Raw genomic sequence first — 21,153 nt, forward strand, 5'->3', positions numbered from 1 at the left:
GCTTGTCCAAGAATATTCCTCTCCCTAATCAAGTAAACCATAACCAGTGTCCATATTTAAGGGCCACACTTCCACATTTGTCCTTAACAATAACAATCCTGTACAAGCAGTGGCAGGCACTGTTTGTAACCATGTGGAAGGTAAGAACAAGCCTCATTTCCAGAGTTACATGAGGTCCACCCGAGCATTAATCTACCCCTAAGATTCCCAAAAGGATCACAACACATTATTCTCACCCTTTATGACAAATTAATGCTTTTTTAACTGCCTCTCTTCTTAACCAACTAAATACTGACTGGTTGCCATGTGTAGGGAGCTGCTAGGAGATGTGAATTGTAGAAAAAAGGCAAAAATCTTGATCCTTGTCTACAATGAGCTCATGATTTAGGTGGGAAAGCATGATATGAACATAGGAAAATACAAGCAGTTATAACACATTCAAATTAATGTTTAAGACATCCTTAGAAGAGAGAGAACAAGAAAATACATGAATGACTAGCAAATTGATCCTACAATTGGAATTTATGAATATATAATTATAACTATCTTTATCTATCTTTAGAGAGAAATTAATTCTACAATCAGACAAAGACATGACCTTCTGTTGGGTAATCAGTGGAAGCTTTATGTGGGAGGGAGACTTTAAAAAGTGGGATCAAAGCTGCAGACAAGGAAGAGACATCTTAGACAATGAAGAAAGGAAACATATTTTGCTTCGGTCAGAGAGTGAGTATGGGAATGGATGTGACAGCAGAGAAAAGAGATGCCTATCCAATATATAGTTTGCCCTATTGTAAAATGTTCTAATTACTATTATATGTTACATAAGGGATTTAACACTCTCAGAAATATCTGTAATAAAAAAGTGCTAAAACTATCCATGGGATGAAGTGGTAAAACCAGGCTTTCACATTTGCCAAAAATCACTTCAGAAACGTAGCAGGTATTATACTTTTGAGGACCAAATTTTACCATCTTACTAAAAAAAAAAGCTTTTGTATGAAAAGCGCAGGGATGTTGGAAAAAAACAGCTCTGTGATCATCTGGATCCTAAAGCACACCATGCTGAAATATGCTCATTGCCTGAGGACTTAATAGCAACCTCGATCTGATGTTAGTGTTGGAAACGGTCCCTGAGCATATAAATCAGGTTTTCTTGGATTCTAGTGCATTGCGTGTAGGTTAACAGGCCAAACAGCACACCAAACTTCAGGGCCTGTATTAACTGAGAAGGAAAAATTTCAAATAATATTTACTGGATGGCTCCATCGAAGGAGTGAAAGAGATACTACAGCTGATGGAAATCTGAAGCAGTTTAATTATCTCCCATTTGCGAATCCAACAGCTGTCTGACTTCTCAGTTCTGATGTGACGCTCTGGGATGAATCATGATGGTGAGGTCGCATCTGGTGGGCCGCCCACATCGGGCACTGCCTAAAATTGAGGCTGTGGGGGGATTAGAGCAACAGGACCATTTTGAGGGGACAGTGCGCCTTTATCGAAGGGGTTGCAGACACTTGACCATATTTCTTCATACGGAAGAAAAACTGGGGAAACCTACCTGACCCTTTCCAGACTGGCTCCATTCCCCAGGCAGCTCTGACACTGAAGCCTGGTGCATGCTAGGGGGCTGCATCCAGACACAAAAAGGGGCCAGTGACAGAAATGGACATCCTACAATCTGGAATAAGAAGAAAGAGTAAACTTCTGAGTAATAATATCCTAAGCAAACGTTTCAGGTTGGCTACTGAGCGCACGTGGAACCCAAGAGGAATCTGGTATTTTACCTTCATAGATCTATTTTAAAAAATGAGTTCCAGAACTCTCAGCAATTCTTATAATTCAGGGCTTGAGATACTGGTGTCAATTCAGTTCAAAACTGGCAGAGAAGCACCTTCACAAGGCTTTGTAAACATACTTTGCTGGTTGTAATGATTTTGGGAGAAAACACAATCCTCTTTGCCATTCTTTTATCCTGTTTGCACGGAGCAGCTGGAATCCTGGCCCATGCCTACCCCATGTGTCACAGCGACCAGCACTGAGCCCACATCCCACCGCAGTGCCTCGGGAATCTGCACTGTCCCCTTTGCTGCCTCCTTCTCTGCAAAGTGAAGTCAGAAGGACGGAGCAGCCAACTTGAGTTGTCACTACCCTGCCCAGAATCCTTTGTGCTCTGAAATGAGTCGTCGCGCCAAGAAGAGCTCCAGCCTCTGGCTGTCTGCAGCCTCCTGTCTGTGCAGTGCGGAAAGCTGGGGCTGGGAGCAGACCCCTGCCTGGGGTCCAGGGTGCAAGGGCCACCTCCTCCTCTCCAAGGGGCCTGGCTCCCTCCCGTGCAGTAGCACCAACTCTCATTTTTTCATCCTTAACTCAGGAAAAAGGGCACATACCTCCGGGTGCTTGAAGAAAACACACACATTAAAATTGATCTAGCATCATATACTCACCAGTCCATAATTATAAACCTGACATATTCTCTCTTTTCTTTCTTTCCTTTTTTCTTTTTCTTTCCCCTTTTTTTTTAAGGCTGGCTTTTCTCTTCGATGAAGGATGAAGAGTACAGGAACTGAGTACAGCTCCTGTGTGTAACAGGCGGTTCTACGTACCTGGGATCAAAGTTTAGCTGCAGAGAGCTATTTGTCATGAATTCCAGGTGCCGTGCAAGTCCTTGCAAGCCTGGGTCTCATCCTTCCTGACACGCAGCCGGCAGGCTTGCAGCAAAGCCTGCGAGCCAGCGCAGCCCCTGCTGCCGTGATAAAGGCGGCACTGGGAATGAGGTCACTGTGTCAGGGACTCTGCTCAGCGTGAGCTTCTCCTGAGCTCACCACCCAACTGCCACTGCACGCAGTGGCATGAGTCATAGGATTTTTTATATTGCTGCTTCCTCTGTATTTTTAAAAATCTCTGTGTCTAAGCTCAGGAAGGCAAGAAATCGATTCCATATCTGTGTGAAGACATCCCTTCCACTGCACTATTTGTATCCCACCACGCTCATGACTGGTCCCACACAGACTAACTCATGCACATGCACATGTCCTTACACTATTTACACATATGCATAGACACACATATTCACAGAGGGACTTACTTCAGCAGAACCACAGAGAAAACGATTCATCGCTACTTAAAGGACAAGAAGCACCACCTAAAATCTCAAGAGGAAAGGAGGTGGGGATTGGGAGAAAGGAAAGGATGACAGGATTATCAGCAATCACATTAAAACCAGAGAAAAATGGAGCCCAAGAGGAAAAGAATAATCAACAAAGAAATGAAGTCTGTTGTATTAGTAATAATACAGCCCAAACTCCCCCAAGAAAATAGTACCAAAGCATGCACCTGTCACTATCGCCACTCGGGAACCCAACAGGTACTGTTAACTTATCCCATATTCAGAAACAACACGGATTTGGGTAGCAGAGGATATTTGCACAGCCTGAATGAATACAGCGCATCCTCATAAGCACACAGCTACCTACAGTGAATGCAAAGTATAGGATGCAGCCAGAGCTGGGAAGCGCAAAAATGTAATGGATTTCAAGATGATCCCACATCTCTGAGGTTGAAGGATCCCCAGGCTACCATCCCACCACAATCATATCTGCTCTGAACTCCTGTGATGTAACGTGTCTTCCAGGACCTCTTGCTCCAGAGCTCGGGCCTCATGCAAGCCAGCAGGAGCCCTCTGGGGCAGGCCCTCTGACCTGGCGCTGAGTCCCGTAACCCACACAGCGATCCCCATTCTGCCCTCAGAAGGATGAAACACTTATAACCCTCTCCTGCCCAGTAACTCATCCAATACCTACAAATAACCCTGTCCCTGTATTCCGAATCATCTCTTGTCCAGCTGCCCGTGCTTTGGGACACTTAGTAAGCATGCATACCACATGCTATTTATTGACCAACTGATATCTTTGCCTGCAACATTATCAAATAAAGTTTCTTCAGCGCCTTCAACCGTCAGACATGAATCCTCTGCCCTTACGGTTTCCCTCTCTGCTCCCCTACCAATTTCCCTCTTAAAATGTGGCATGATGGACCAAATATACTCCTGCTGTGTTCTCGCCATCAACTTCCCTTGCTCTGGACTCTGCATTCACATGGTCCAGGAGAGCAGTAGGTTCCTGGCTATTGCGCCACACGGCCAACCTGCCAGAGAACTTTTTCACATCAATGGCTGTTAAATCAGGTCTCGTTTATGCACTTGAAAAAAAGAAAACCTCATCAAATATGCCTTATATGTTTTACTGGAAATGCTTCGGTCTTGATTTTCCCTTCCAATGTGTTATTTCTTCTCATTTGCTTTGCTATGTATGTTCTCACCCATGACACAGACCACCCCATGGTTTCCTACAGCAACAGGGCTCCTACCAAGACAGCTCACCTTTACTGAGTACAGCTGTGGCATTAGTCATAAATCCACCTAAATCCACCTAATCTGGCCCATTCCTGTCAGGCAGAATCTAATCACCAAAAGGTCAGAAAGTATGCAGAGTAAACGCCTGTATTTTCAGGATGCAATGATACAGCTATAAACAAATGCATTCAACAGTAAGAGCTAAACAGAGGTACCTTTAGCCCTGGTAATTGAAGAGCCTCAGAGGAAGCTCTAGGTCACTGGACGACCTGTTGACTGTTGAAAATTCAAGTTTCCTCTAGGATGTTAAATAAGTGGATAGAGAGAAAAAAAACACTCAAACAGAAAGGATGGAAAATTACAAAAACATATTCAAATTTTGTAATACCCAAACATATATGTTTCCATCTATATGGGCTTCATATGCCCATGTATAGAAACTCATCCAAGCTTTCCAAGGACCCAGTAAGGTTAAGTACTATCATTACTGCATTTCAAAAACAGATTAACTGCCTTCCTCAAGTTCCCACGGCTGGTAAGCAGGGGGCCCCAGAATCTGCTTTCTAACCACCACACATACACATACTCTCAACTATTATGGTAAAATGACCACTGGAAATAAAATTTCCTGTAACAAAACTTGGACCTCTATTTTTCCATTTAAACTGAAGCCAATTCACTTTGAGAGATTAAGCCCACGGGGCTGGGTCCCTTTAGGGGCAAAGGCCTCTCTGCTCAGGGCTACAACCCCTGACTGCTGGCGCCCTGGCCTCAGTCGGCGGACTGTTCTGAATGACTACGCAAAGGAGTGCGACTGATCAGTGAAAGCCAGAGCCGTGTGTTCGTTCCGCAGCTCTGTTGATGACAAGGTGCGTTCTTACGGACACCCACTAGCCTCGATTCAGAAATAAAGGAGAAAAAGTCCCTCTCATATTTTAGAAGCCAGTTTCTGACGGACAGGTGCGCTCAAGAATCGACCACAGCGTAACTAACAGTCCTCTTCCTGCCACCCTCTGCCCAGTGCCTCTTGTTCCCTTTAGCGATGCTTCAGTGTTACAGTGCAGATTACAGCCAGCACACAGAGAGCATGGCGGAGGTGGTTTGCACTGATGAGGTGTGGGCAGAGGCTGTGCTTGGCACACGGCTGGCTCCATGGCACAGGATGAAACGGTATCACCGCCGAGCGACTGCAAGTCACGCAGGATCTTAAAAAACGCTTTGATGACTAAATGGTACAGCAGTCTTAGAGCTACTGTACGTGATAAAGCAGAGAGCAATAAATACCTTTAAATCAGTTAAAAATATTTATTGGGTGCCTAGTGGCAAGTCCTGGGTTGAGTATGGGAATTGAAACATGTTTAAGAGAGTGTGATGCAGGATATGTGCACTGGTACGAAAGCTTCTTTATGAACAAATGACACGGGCCTGCTCTCAAGAAGCTTAAGGAGATTGAGATATTCACACTGAAAAAGTGCAAAGAATACAAAACAGTGTCTGTCCAAGAGTGGGGGCAGGACAGGTAACAGGCGCCTCTAAGAATTTAGGAGTGAAGAACCTAGGCCCAAGCAGAGGGAATGACTTCGACGGAAAGGCAAACTTACCCTAAAATCTGGAGAGGTGAGAGGTAACAGGAAGGGCATGCTGTGTATTAGAACATGGGCTCCATGAAGGGAGGGATTTTTCCATGCTTTGCTTTTACAGGTGCGTCCTTGAAGAATGCGTAGCCAATGACAGGCACTTAATAATCTGCACTGAATGAATGAATGCATGAATGAACTGGAGTGAGGAAGTATGAACCAAAGAACAGAGGTATGATGGGAGTGGGGCGGTGCCGGGGGGCACGAGACAGGCCTGCCTGGGGCTGTGGGCTCATTCCAGGGAGTAGAGGGAGACAGGGCAAGAAGGATGGCCCAAGATCAGATTAAGAACAGTCTTGAAATGGGTAAGACAATGACCCACCTTCTATTTGCAAGAGATTTCTCCTGTCACTTGTTACAGCTGTTAGTAAGTCTCCCTGAGCAGCATTACCCCTACACAAACCCTCCATGCTCCCAACACGAGTGTTTATAAGCTTACAGTGCTCATTCGAGGGAAGCTCTGTTGCCAGCACAGTCAGCTGCTGCCTCTCCTGGGGACCTCTCCGCCTCCATCACCGCACAGAAGTCTGCAATGCTGAGATTCTCCCCTCTTTGCAAGAATGTACCAACAAGGAAGAAAAAATCCCAGTCTCCACCAATATTATACTATATCTACCCTAAGTCAATGCAGTTCAAGCTAACAAATATTTCTTAAATACAACATGTATTAAAGACATTCTGCTTGGGGCTAAGGTCAAAATAAAGATGGAGAAGTTATCCAACCTCACAGTTTTGCAGTGACATCTGAATCCTTTCAAAGTGAAGAGGGACAGAAGAGCATGAGAACAAAGAAAGATGGCAATTTCCGGTCAGAGAGAGAGAGACAGCAAGGAAGCAGGTGGGAGCCGCATGGCGCTTCTGGAGGAAGCGGCAGTGGAGGTGGGCCCCAAAGATGAGTAAGCAAAGGGGATGCAGGGAAACATTGGCTGTCTTTCCACCTGGTGAAGCCGCGTGCAGAGCCCATGAGAGTTAGCAATGTTCTGGAGAACGGCTGGCGGTCTGTCTACCTTGGTGGGTGGACATAAGACAAAGAGTTGGTCAGGCTGAGATAGGGTATTGAAGAACATGAAACTGCAGGAGAAAGGCCTTTAAGGTGTTCATAGGGGAGTGACAGCTAAAGCTGGAAGTTCAGGGTGGAGGCGGGGTATAGGATGCAGCCAAAGAGAAGATAATCACTTAGGCCAGGGAAGAACCTATTGTAAAGGCCAGAACAAGATGCAAAGAGTGTTTCAACAGGGAACAGAGCGGCACAGAGATAGGAGATGCTTCTCTATTTCACAAAGGGACTGTCTAAAATTTGCAGCATGAAATATCAGGACACAATAAGCAGTGCATTTCTATGATTACCATGTACACCTAGCACTCACTACTTGTCCAGAATCTATCCAGAAGGCTGTCTGCGCTATGGTGATCATCTGACAGTTGGAGCAGTGCCCAGGGAAGAATATTAGTTCAAATTGAGAAATAATGAGAAGAGGGGAAATCCTCTGCACTGAAATCATCGGGCACCAATAACAGATCAGACTTCCCTGGTTAGGCAGAAAGCTGATAAAAAGGCACAAACTTAGAATTCAACAGAAGTAGTTTCAAAAACAAAGTCCCAACGTTTTCAAGGCCTTTATAGCCCAGGCTTTACTGAGTGAAGTGCATTTTTCATGGTTGGAAGACACAATTTCAATTAAATTTGGATTAGATGCAATATGGTATAGACAAGGCAACTAGATATTTAAAGAACGAATATGCTTCTATCTCTACAAGTATTAGAGAGCATCGATATGAGCACAAAGTGAAGAACATGGCTATTCCACATTACGTATTAAAACTCGTAACAGTCTCTGGACAAGATTCAATTCTCATAGGATTAGGGACACAGAATAATGGCACTGAAGAGTCGAATGAGCACCAAAGTGATCAAAGGTTTATCATTGGACTGAAGACAATCCTAGGTCCAAATGGGAGACATGACTTGTCCAAGGTCACAATAAAAGAACCACTAGTAGCAATAAAAGAACTACATCGAAATCTTCCAATTCTCAGTGCAGACATCTCTCCATTACTCCACGACACCTTATAAAATTTATTAAAAGAAACTTAAACTCTAATGCTTCTCCAGATGCACTTTGGATAAGACATTATAAATTAAGTGGGCAGATGTCCAATTTTCCATACTTCACCCTGGCCTAAATTATTGTTCTGCCCTTAGTGCTTCTAATCCATGTCCAAAGATGACAAGGAAGGAAAAGATAAAAGTAAAGTGAGAAAAACTCAGAGCCCGTGAGTTTTCAGTTAAAAAGACAGACGTTAAATTTGATGTCTTGATATTAAATGTTTAGAGAACCATTAGAAGAGTGTGGGAGAATGAGGTGTTACCCTTCTCCATTATAATTTTATTGCAACAGCATTTGGATTTGTGGCTTATTCATTTTCCAACCCCCCTGGTGAAAACACACACCTGGGTGCATCTCAGACACTTCGACTTGGGACTTTCAACTGCCCAGGATAAGTGATGGCAGCCCAAAGACATCTGCAGTACGCTAGGAGAGATTCTGTGTTGATGTCTCCCTGAAATTCATGCAAGCTGTATATTATGTGCTGAAACACATTGCTGTTTGCCTTAATAGTGAAATGTCAAAAAACTGTTTCTACTGAACATCATTCAACATCACTTTACAAAAAACTGCACATGTGAACCGACCCTCTAGGACACTGTGCACCTTACCCTCAGGTGGTATAAACCTGTAGTGCGGGACCCCAGGCCCTGGAGGCAAATACCCCCCACAGTGTGAGAAGCAGTAACTACATCTGGAAATACACCTGCACGTGGCATTGCCCAATTCCTCTTCAAAGTTATCATCGGCATTTCTATAGCTTTAGAGATACACCATTATTGAGTCCTGGTGTTGTTCTTTTAACTAGAATTAGTTAGAAGGCCAAAGAGCTGCGAAACACAATTACTTTATCACTGGCTTATGGAACTATGGCCAACTTATCCTCTCTGTGGGTTGCATTTCTCCTCTGTAAGACAGAATCAGAAAAAAAAAAAAAAAGGAGAGAAGGGCTGCCATATTTTTTAAAAGGAGACATCTTTATAGAACTAACCTTTGGCCTCAAGGTGCTTCCAATTAACTAGGGCATGAAAAGCAAACACACATGAGAAGGCATCACAATCGTTCCCCAAGAAAACTATGAGTAAGGGGGAAATGACGGCAAACTAAGTCCGGTCAGAGAGTAAAGAAGCACTGGCCCAACACTTCCCTCACAAAGCTGAACCCAGCACGCCTGCACTGTATTTATGCTTCCTACAGACCCTCCCAGGACCCCGAGAGAAAGGGTAAGCCACTAACCCAGCGCATGCTGCAGGGAAACTGAGGAACATTCAGCATGCTCTCCTGGCATTTGAGCATATGCTGGACTGACTCCCAGTGTCTATGCTCTCTGTATTCCTACTGACTAAAGCAAGAACAGGATTCAGACTGTATTTTCAGTACCCATTCAGTACCCAGTGGTATCAGCACCTACACAAATATTTGTTGATTAAAACAACATTATTTGGGCTTTGGTTTCCTCTAGATGTTCATTATTACATACTTCTACTTATCCACACTTGCTTGGCTGATGTAGGTCAATCTTGTGTCATCTCCACGGAAGCTCATACCTCTTTATTAATAATGTGTTTATAAAACTAGGAAAAAATCAAGAACTCCTGATGTCAAAAATACAAACCAGTCCTATCCTCCTCTTTCTATAGAATGAAAAGATAGAAAAACAACAGAATTTCCTTGCTGTCTGGGATAACAATGATTATACACTCATCTATATTTCAGTAAAGTGGCTACTTGCCACATGTGGCTATTTAAGTTAATTTAAATTAAATCACATTTAAATTTTAGTTCCTCTATTTCAAGTGCTTGAGAGCTACATGGGGCTAGTATTCACCATATCAGACACAGAATATATAGAAACTTCATCATTTCAGAAAGTTCTATTGTTCAGCACTGATGCAGCTCATCAATAAACCATCACAATATCAAGTGCTATTCACATTTACCATGAAGATCTATAATTTTTTAACATAATTTTAAAAGCTAATATATACAAATCAAGGACCACCTTGATTTACATGCTTTATGAGTTTTAACACATAGATTTGTGTAACCACTATCACAATCAGATAAGTTAGATATAGAACAGTTCCACCACCCCAAAAAATGTCCTTCACGCTGCTCCTTTCACACCCATAATTCCAGTGAACAGTATGTTCCTTGTTCCCACTGTTTTGTCTTTCCCAGAATGTCATAAATGGAATCATGTAATACGTATGTAACCTATTGAGGGTGGCTTCTTTCTCAGATCATAATGCTCCTGGATTCACCCTGGGTCATATGGTAAGAACGTATTTACCTTTATAAGAAACCACCAAACTATTTTCTAGATGGGCTATACAATCTTGCAATCCCACCAGCAATGTAGTTCTAGGAGCTTTTTAGTTGGTTTCTTGGTATTTTCTACGTGGTCAGTCATACTGTCTACAAATAGGAACAGCTTTATTACAACTTGTAAGCCTTTTAGTTTTTTCTTTTGGAATTCCAGGATTGACTTTGAATAGTAATGGTGGAAGTGGACACCTGTGCCTTGTTCCCAGTCTTAGGGGAGAATATTCAGTCTTTCTCAATTAAGTCCGATGTGAGCTACAGAGTTTTATATATGTTCTTTATCAGTAAGGAAGCTTTTATCATGAATGTATGTTGAATTTTGTCAACTGCTTTTTCTCAATTGATATTATCATTGATTTTCCTTCTTTAGTCTCTTAATATGGTGGACTACATTGCTTTTCAAATGCTGAATTAGCCTTGCTACTTCAGAGCAAACCCCCACTTGCTCATGGTTTAGTATTCTTTTTATATATTGCTGAATTCCATCTGCTAATATTTGGTGGAAGATTTTTGCATCTATGTTTATGGGGGACATGTCTGTAGTTTTCTTTTAGTGTACTATCTTTGTCTGGTTTTGGCTTAAGGATAATGCTGGTTTCATAAAATGAATTGGCAGGTGGGGCCTCCTCTTTTATTTTCTGGAAGATCTCTTGTTGTTGAACTGTGTTTTTCTTCTTCCATAAATGTTCGGTAGACTTCTTCAGTGACGCTATGTGTGGATCTGCAGTTTTTGGTTCTGGGTTTTTTGGGGTAAAATTTTAACTAAAGTTAAATGTATTTAAAAGATACAGGACTATTCAGGTACTCTATTTTTTCTTGAGTTTTGATAGGATGTTCTTTCTAGGATTTGGTCCATTTCATCTAAATTTTTGAATTTATGTGCATAGAGCTGTATGTAGTACTCAGTTATTATACTTTTATAATGTCTTGGAGCCTGTGACATACCCATTTTTACTAATATTGATAATTTGTATCTTACTGTCAATCTGGCTAGAGCTTTATCAATTTTGTTGCTATTTTTAAAGAACCAGCTTTTGGCTTAATTGATTTTCTCCATTAATTTTTTAAAAATTCCTCTACTCTTTATTATTTCTTTCCTTCTGCTTACTTTGGATTTACTTTTTTCTGGTTCCTTTAGGTGAGAGTTTAGAATTTTATTACATATTTTTTTCTTTAAATTTTCTAACATGAGCATTTAATCTATGTATTTCCCTCTAAGCCCTGCCTTGTCTGCTTCATCACTGAACTCACCACCAAGACCAACTGTCATGAAGCTCCCCCCTATGTTTTCTTCTAGGAATTTTGTAGTTTTGGGTCTTATGCTTTTGAGTTGAGTTTTACATATGGTGTCAGAGGTTCATATGCCTTTTTATATCATCTCAGTGACCCTAACCCATTTATTTTTCTGTAATGTTCCTCTTTATCCCCTGTAATTTTCCTTGCTTTGAATTCTACTTTTCCTGACATTGATATGGCTACTGCAGCTTTCTTTTGATTAATATTTGCATGGTATATCCTTTTACATTTTAGTTTTTAATTTACTTATATCATTATATTAAAAATATATCACTTGTAGACAAGACATCCTGGTCATATTTTAAAAATCCATTCTCAGGATCTTTGTTACTTATTTGGTATGTTTAGACCATTTATATTTAATGTAGTTATTTATACGTTGGAATTTAGACCTACCTTTTTTTTTTAATGTTTATACCCTCATTTTGTTCCTCTGTTTTCCTTTCCTACTTTTATTTGGATTATTTTAATACTTTTTAGTATTCTACTTTGAATTATCTATTGAGTTTTTACTATATTTCTTAGTATAGTGTTTTTAGTTGTTGTTCTAAGCATATCAATACAAATACTTTTCATAGTCTACTTAAGAGTTAATATTTTACTTCTCCAAGTAACAAATCTTACCACCATATCGGTCCTTCTACCATCCTTTATGTTAGTTGTCATATTATTACATCAATATACACTGAAAATTCCATCAACGTTATATTTGCTTTCCATCGTACATATTTTAAGGAACTTAAGAGAAGAATGGTTACTTATATTTAACCAGATATTTACCACTGTTCCACTGTTGGTTTTCTTTCATTCCCAATGTTCCAACTTCTCCTCTGGTATTGTTTTCTGTCCACCATCATTTCTTTTATAGCAGATCTTCTGACAGTGAGTTTTTTGTTTTCTTTTATTGGAAAATGTCATTATTTTACCTTCATATCTCAAGGATATACTCACTGGGTACTTTAAAAAATATTGTCCCACTTCATTCTGGTCTTCATGGCTTCTAATGAAAAATCTGCAGTCATTCAACCTTTTGTTGTATTACAAATCTTTTTTTTAACTACTTTCAAGATTTTTCTCTCTTTAATTTTCAGTAGTTTCTAATGTGTCTGAGCATGAATTTGAGTTTATCCTGTTCCGCTTTTTGAATCTGAAAGTTTGTCATTTACCAAATTTAACTATTTTCAGCTATTATTTCTCCAAATATTTTTTCAAAATCACACCAGAACTTTGATGACACAAATGTTAGGCATTTTTGGTACTGTTGTCCCCCACACCCTGAGGCCCTGTTTATTTTGTCCTTCATTGTTTTATTCTTTGTTGTTGAGACTGGATAATTTCTATTGATCTGTCAAGTCCACTTGTATTATTGTAGCTCATCCATGAATTTTAATTTGGGTCAGTATAAATTTCAGTTTTAAAATCCCCACTTGATTCTACATTATATCCTCTACTTCTTTCCACTCTACGTTTCCATTCTTGTCAAGAGTGTTTATCCACACTTCTTGGGCCATAATTTTATAGCTGATTTAAAGTCTTTGTTAAATAATTCCAACGTATAACAATTACTGATTGTTCTTTCCCATACAAATTGAGACTATCCTGGTTCTTCATAAGCGAAGTCATTTTGAGTAACGTTGATTATTATAAGACACTGAGTCTTTAAATCCTAAGGAAAATGCTGATTTATTTTTTCTTTTAAGGAGTTAGTCAACTTGGTTAAATTCAGGCTCTGCTTTCCAAACAACCTTCTGTCAGTTGTGATTTGCACGTCAGTATGCTCAAGGCCCTTGCGTGCTATCTGGATCTTCCCCATGTGCATACCATTCAATGGTCAATCTGAGACCTTCGTGATTGTCTAGTGTGCGTTTGAGGCCTCTAAGTGTTTTGAATGCTGCTTAGAGTCAGATCCACACATGCACAGCCCAAAAAGTGAGCTCAGGTGTCCATGCAATATTTTATGATAGCTTTCTTAAGTTCTTTTCCCTCTGTCATCTCCTCAGTACTTTCCAGTTCCGGGGATCCCCATGGTCCTTCTGCCAGAAGGCTTGGGCTTTGGTTTCCTTGTTTAGTCATGTCCTTCCAGCAACTGTGTCTCAGTCTCATGCCAAGTGCTGGGAGGACAGAGAGAGGAAAAAACGTAATGGGAATTCACCCCAAACTTTTGAGACTATAGAGTTCCTCTTGTCAAAGAGAAGTGCCCCCCTCATATTCACATTTTAATGACTGCCCATCTCCTCCTGTTGCTGCACCTCTACAGGATCAACTACAGGTTGGATGGGAGAGAAAGAAAGAAGAAACAAAGCAGCGACTTCCTCCACTCACTCTGAATACAGGAGTCTGCTTTCCTGCTCCTGGGGCCGGAAAGTGGGGACTCCTCTCGCAGATCTTTTCTGTCCACATCACTGTGCCCTACTGGGTCTGGGGCTACCTTCGAGTCTATGCCCATTGACACAAGCGGGGGCGGGGGCAGGAAACTCAAAACCAGGTTAGTGGTATCTCAAATTCTGGTCTGCTACCATTTACCTTTTGGGGTCCTCAGATAGCTGCTCTGTGCCTTCTGTCCAGGGTTCACAGCTCTACTCAGTGGGAAAGACAGGACAGGGTGTGCCTATCCTATCCTATTCAGATGGAATCTCCTTTTATTGTCATTGCTTTTCCTTGTTTAAATAAACATATTAAGTAAATGATAAATAAGTACTTTTAATAATAGAAGGAAATATGTTTCCTTTGGTCTTTAGTTTCCTTTCACAAAGACTTACTTTTATTTTAGGGTGCGTTAAATTGAGACTTTCTTTTTTAATTTTTACATTTCAACTTCAAAAAGATAGCCTTTTAGTTCATCCTTTTCCCACATACCAAACACGTCCCCCTTTTCCACCTCGGTGATAACACGTGGATAGACATGATTAACTAGAATTCACTTCCTTTTCCACAGTCCTGGCCTCTTTGGCACAATATTTTCTTTAGAGCAACTAATGAGAAGCTAAAGTGATTGACATGAGTGCCATTCTCTCCTTCGCCAAGTCCACCCTCCGGCACAAGGACTAATGAGCTTTGTCATCAGTGTGAGAGGGACCAGGAGAGATGAGGCACCCACACTGGCCACAGACCAGATCATTAGCATCAAATGTAATTACCGCATTCACTGCTTCCCTTTTTGACCCTCTTGTTTTTATCTACACTGCACATGGAGGAATTAGAGTGGGTGCTTCAAAGACTCCTTCCTTAGCCTAGGCTGAGGCTGTTACAACTGAGAGGAAAAACAAGAGTGGCTCAAGACTTCTACTCAAGTACGTTCAATCCTCCTACTTCTCCATCAAACTGCTGGCATTTGCACACCACGCACATTTGTTCAGTATATGAGCAAGATTAGCTTCTGCACTCTATCAACTCAAAAAATTCCCCCAGGAGCAAAACTCTCGGGTGTGATATCCCAACAGTTTTACTCTTATCCATAAATAACTTGACCCCAGACTTCTAACGGCCTTCTCATTGGGGGGTGTAGCCCAATGGATAGGACAGCAAAACACTCATTGAACAGAAACTGTTAGTGCTGTGTGATGAGTGGGCAAGGTGTATTTATAATTCTACTCTATTCTGACAGGAAGTCATCTGCGGCATGAGCAGATTTGTTAGAAAAGGTTTATGTACAGTGGATAAACTTTCCTACTCAGCCCAAATGCATTTTTTAATTCTGGCTACTGGCAGCAGCAGTTCTGTGGGGGCGAGAGTGAGGTAGGAAAGGCTGCTCGGCTCACACTGCTTCATGTGGGTGCCTCCCACTGTGGGTGGGAAGTCACCCAAACATTCTCCTTGAGCATAGGAGCAGATTTCCTTCCTTCTGCAGGATTCCCCCATGACATTTAAGCCAGGGGCTGGTGAGGACAATGATGTGACTTGGGTCAAGGAATGGGACCCTGGGGGCTTCCCCCGAGGGACAAGCTACACTTGGTCTGCTCTGCACAGTGGGGCACCCTGAGGAGCTCCCCCACCCAACTGAGAAAGCATAGCTTTCACTGCCCACCCTGTTTCTGGAGCTAAGGAATCATCCTAACTGAATTAGTCAGCGTGGACATTTCTGATAGGTGTTCAGAGAGCCAGGACCACTGGCGGTGTCCGAAATACAATGCTCAACACCATTGTTTGCTGAAACAATGAGAAAGTGTAAAGTGAGTAAAATCTGATTTCTAGCTTAAACTCAGGACAAAAAATTCAGCTGAAACTCCACACATACACAGACACAAAGACACACATACATATATGTGATTACAGAGAGAGAACAAGATTGCTGACAAGGTGCTACACAGTATTTTCTCACCTCTGGGCCAAGACAAGCATAGCCCAGTCTACACTGACAGGGGAATGGGTGGCAGATCGATCAGTTTCTTTATTCTGTGGTTTGTTCAGCTCTGTAGTCCTAGAGCAATAGTTTCTACAACACCAGATATGTAAAATTCAACATCTAAAAATCGCAAACCCTGCAAATTGTAAAACGAGAGTTAATATACCAGGAATGAGTACAAATCAAACTCATTTTACATAGCAAATGTTTCTGAATATTAAGCAATCAATATAAAATCATTCTAAATTTGTGAAATTTATCAACAGGTTATCTGTCAGCTTCTTTATAATGAAAATCATGGTGGATTGTTTTCTTCCACATTTTAACTTCTCCTTTTCCTGGCTGGTAAATCAGCGCTGTACCAAGTTTTTTAATCTTTTTTGCTTTGTTACTAAGTAACACATACTTTGATGAAAGATTGCCCTTTTAATGATCAGTTCAGATTAGTAAATTTTTCTGTTAATTTTTTAAAAATAAGTATGTCTATCACTTTCATAATCTGAAATAACAGCATCTATTCTTACAGGAATAGCAAAACCGTCCTCTTTAAAGTCCCAAACCCCATCAAAATGCCTGTTTTAAGATTAAATGACTAATTAAGAAAGACATTATTCCATTGTGATTCTCTGTACTATTATTTTGTGCTAGAATCGAACACAGTCTTGCTGGTATCTCTTAAAGTCAGATGGACTACATCATTACAAGGATTTAATTTTTCATCTGCTTCTATTATACTATTTATCTCTATTCCTTCTAGCCCCCATCCAGGTCTGAAGAGAAAAAAAATCCCCTGGCAACAATGATGCTTTTGATAGGTCGGCTTGGGGGTACAAAGAGGTCCAGGAAAAGTATTGGTCTTTTCAGGACTTGGGGTTTGTAGGAGTGGAAGTGGTAGGATTCCTGTCTCTGGGGCTTCCTGGGGTGGTCACCTGGGACCTAGAAGATGACAGCCGGGCCAGTACTTCACAAATTCTGGCCTGACTTCTGTGCTTTCACGGACAGTTATTCCACCAGTCCATACGAAGAGAGGGAAAAATTAGGACAACAGAATATTTTTCATAAAGGTAACTTTACTTGATTAAGAGACTATTTTTTGCTCTGCTCTTCTTTCCTTTTGTTTGCATGTGTGTGTGTTCATGTGTGCATATGTGTGTGGGTGTAAAACAGCCCCACTTTCAAATGCCCTCTCTGTTATGATGATAATAGATGATTCTTTTTTTTTAAGTACTTACTTGCCAGAACTAAAAGTTGGTGATCTTCTGTTGGCCCACATAAAATTTTATTGAAATGCTTTTGGTCTGTGAAGTCCAAACTCTAAGAACCCTGGATTAGGTTTTAGACGGTGGGAGGGAGAAAGGCATAGGTATTCATAATCCTAAACCATGTCCTGAAAACATGTCCCACCCAACTGGGGATGTCCAGGGTTTTGAAAGCAAAGTGGTACAAACCCTGGTATCTTCTTGATTAATGAAAAACATTGTTTCAAGCTATTTAATCAGTACGTACTCATCAATTCATTTTTTAACTGAATCACCACATTGTTTTTCCTTAAGCTTTGTTTTCCACTTTCAAAAAATAGACTCTCCTATTTCAATTTCCAAGATTAACATTACTAAACTCAATGGTTTATTAAGTTTTAATGTCCTGTGCTTTTTTAGCACTAATATATCTCATCATAGTTCAAAGAGGGTGATCTGTTTAATCTAAAATAGGATTAGAACTACTTTGCTTGTTTTCCACTATTTTCATCACTACTTATAATCCAACTATTCCTAATTTCAGAAAACTAAAACAAACAAAACAATTAAGAGAACAGGACAATAAAAAAATTGTCCAAGTTGGGGCTGCCTTGAGTCCCAAACATCCGACTGTCTAGTATGAACCACCGTTTTGGTGGCTGGTGTACGTTCCATGTGGCTAGTGCGTATGTTCCATGTACTTTCCACCACCCTTCATTCATTCTGAAGGACACAGTTCCCCTTTGCTCCTCTTGAACCATTTACTTTTCTGATGATTTTACCCACTGTGAGCATTTTCACTTGCGGGCACACACCCACCATCTTCACCCACTTTCCTTTTGCCATTAATGCTCACCCATAATTCAGAACAATTCTCCTTTCCCTCCTCCTATAAATAATAATGTCTATGCTTTACTTGAGTGCCTGTATGTACCAAGCATGATCAAGGGGCTTTACATATGCCATTTCATTGACAGGTCACAAGAACTTTGTGAAATAAATACTGTTATCTCCAATTTGTGGATGAAATTCAGGAGAGTTGGGTTAACTAGAATCCAGGATGAAATCCAAGAGTTAGGTCAGAGTCAATATGATGACAGACAGATGATAGATAATCATGACTGTGATACTGATATAGTTATGCTGAGGGATATGAAAAAGCAAAATCGGAGGCAAATTTGACAGAGTAAAGACATTCTGCTTGTTTTAATACCTCTCAAAAGTACTCAGAAGATAACTCACAATTTCTGCATGTGTCCTGGGTCATTCCCGCTAATTATAACTTACTTGTGCACTCATGCTGAAGAGGGCTGAAAACTACTTTTAATTCTATGTTTCTGTTTCAGTGTTTAGCATCTTCTATTTCCCACAGGCATCGGTAATACTCTTACTTCACGAAGTTAAGAGTGAACCATGTGGTTTGGCTTGAGCACCTCACCAGCACCGAGCCCAGCTTCTGGGAACAGCCCTCACTGTGATGAAATGGCAAGGCCCCCCGTGGATTTGGGAGACCCATCCGTCTGTCAGTCAAATGCAGAAAAGCCCAGTTATATGACTCTAGTTCTTTCCAGCTTGGGCTTTTCGGTTCCAAACAGTGGACTTATCGATTTCTTTTGGGAAATGAGTCATATGTAAACCATTAAAAGAAAATCTGGATTCTAAATTCACATCTAGGGTCTGTGTTTTCCTCCAGTTGCTTCTAAAAAGGAATACTTGCAAGGGCTTCTACCTTCAGCCCCCTTCTATGAAGCTACATTCCCAACAGAGGCACCCACTATCCCAGGTGTAACCTAGAGCTGATGGGGAGCCAGCCTCTCTGGTCCTAAAATTCCCCCTGCCCGTCTCTCCTCTCTCCTTCCCAGACAATGCCAGCTAGATGTCCCAGTGTCTCAAATGCAACATGTCCAAACCTAATGTTTCATTCCCATCAATCCTGCAGTTGCATCAAAGAGGTTATATCCCCTCGTTTGCATTGCAGCGCCACCATCAACGCACACACGTGACCTGTGAATGTCAGATTCCTGTCTTCACTGACCATCCCTCTTCCCCAGAGTCTATAGAGTCAATAAAGCCAGGCTACTCCCTGGATGTCTGGATGTCTCTACCTCTGTTCTCTTTCCTCCGCTCTCCTGTGGGCCACGTCTCTGCCTCTTCGGACCACTAGAAAAGCCGTCTGCTGGCTTCTCCCGCCCACCCTAAGCAAGACTGCCAGGATGTACGTCCTGTCTCATCTCCTGAATCTGTGTAATGTCTTTGGTTACATCTGCTTGAAAATAGGATATAATCAATATAAAATGCTCTAAGTATATATGTTGATATCAATTACATCCCCATTTTCAAGTTGACAAAGCCAAGGATATGATATAAATCAAGTGGTAAAGTTTTCTTATCATATCAGAAAGACATCCCTCCAGAATATTCTAGCAGAGTTGACAAATCGTTGGTCTCCTATCCCAGTGGGAAAAATATCCCACAAAGGGTAAAATAGTTTGGTCACTGTAGCAATTAAATGCAAACAGGAGACAAAGAGCACTTACATGTATTGATCACCTACTACTACACGGCTGGCATTATGTAGGTTACCTAAAGTAACACAACCCTGTCCTCGAGGAATAATACCCATTTAAAGAGTAACACTAAGTAATGTGTTCTATGTCTCCCAGCAAGAAAGTGGTCCACCCAGGATTCAGATGTAGCTCTGTGCGGTCTCCCAAACCTAAAGCTTGGTCACCATCCCACAGCCAGCTCACCAAGAACACGCAGAAGCTTACAGGAGCCACGAGTGACTAAAAGGTGCATATCCATGGTGTCATTGCTTTGATTTAAATTCAATCACAATCTATCCCTTTTTTTGTTGTTGAAATTTCAAATTTCAGGAATATAAAACTTACGGCAATTGGAAGGAACAGGGTAAAGATGAGAAACACTAGTTAATGACCAAAAAAGCTCACTTGGCAACCTATCTAAGATTTCAGATATCCGTCTGTGTCCCGTATCTATACTCAGGAGTGACTTCACGTAAAAATCCACCAATTTTTTTAACTAGATAAGATGTATGTATCAGTATCTATCTTATGCTTAGCACTGGATTAAGCACTATGAGCACAGAAGGAAAGCCGAGACACAGTACTGTCCACCTACAGGTAAACTGTCAATTCAGGGAGCTGAGATAAACGTGTGATCGCGGGCAAAGACAGCATCTGCTACCCCAGCATTACGGCCAGGTGTATTACATACACCCTCCTGTACAGTCCAGCGAAGCCTATCAGCTCCAAATACAAAAGGACTCCACATATCAAAACCAGACAACTATGTAAATCACACCCTAATGAAGGGGGTTCTACACTACAAAGGTCTGAAAACAGACCTTTCTTCTAAACATAATATTTGAATATGAATTAGTAAGTAATCCATCTGAAGAACTTACATAACTTGCAAAGTTTTATTCTCCAAAGCAGATACTCTCCTTTGTGTATTTTCCAGGGCTATTACCTCCACTAGGAAACCCTTTCTTTATGAATGGAAGAGGATGTCTCCTACGAGTCCCTGTTTCAATTATTAATTTCTGAATTAGCATACTGTGAATTTATAAGGCTTTATTTTTATCATATTCCAAGTACTATAGCATCTTTAAAAAGGTGAAATTAACATGTGACACTGAGTTCTCTATTACAATAAGTTGTGCCACTTACAAAGTATTTTAATGGCACTTTACTAATGCTGTTAAGTATTATACTAATGAAACTTTTTAATGTCATAATAAAGTCCCTGAGAACAGAAACCACGTTTACCTCAATTGGGAGCAACTGTTACTCCCTCCTCATGTTTCCATGTGAAGGAATTCCCTCTGGAATAA

At 41.0% G+C, this 21,153-nt stretch overlaps 1 protein-coding gene across 4 annotated transcripts in view; it reads right to left on the minus strand.

The window, feature by feature from the left end:
• STOX2 (storkhead box 2) overlaps positions 1-21,153 on the minus strand; it is a 145,371-nt gene that overhangs the window by 31,314 nt on the left and 92,904 nt on the right. Inside the window, exon 1 of one of the 4 annotated variants that reach the window (XM_017674804.3) lies at positions 1,562-4,819. The exons of the other annotated variants lie outside the window; for them this stretch is intronic. Within the exon in view, the coding sequence (XP_017530293.3) occupies positions 1,562-1,586 (25 nt within the window). The 5' untranslated portion in view covers positions 1,587-4,819. Of the gene's footprint in view, positions 1-1,561; positions 4,820-21,153 lie in introns of those variants that run through there. 4 annotated transcript variants of the gene reach the window in all.

The sequence above is a fragment of the Manis javanica genome, chromosome 12, assembly GCF_040802235.1.
Source record: "Manis javanica isolate MJ-LG chromosome 12, MJ_LKY, whole genome shotgun sequence".
Classification (NCBI taxonomy): Eukaryota; Metazoa; Chordata; class Mammalia; order Pholidota; family Manidae; genus Manis; species Manis javanica.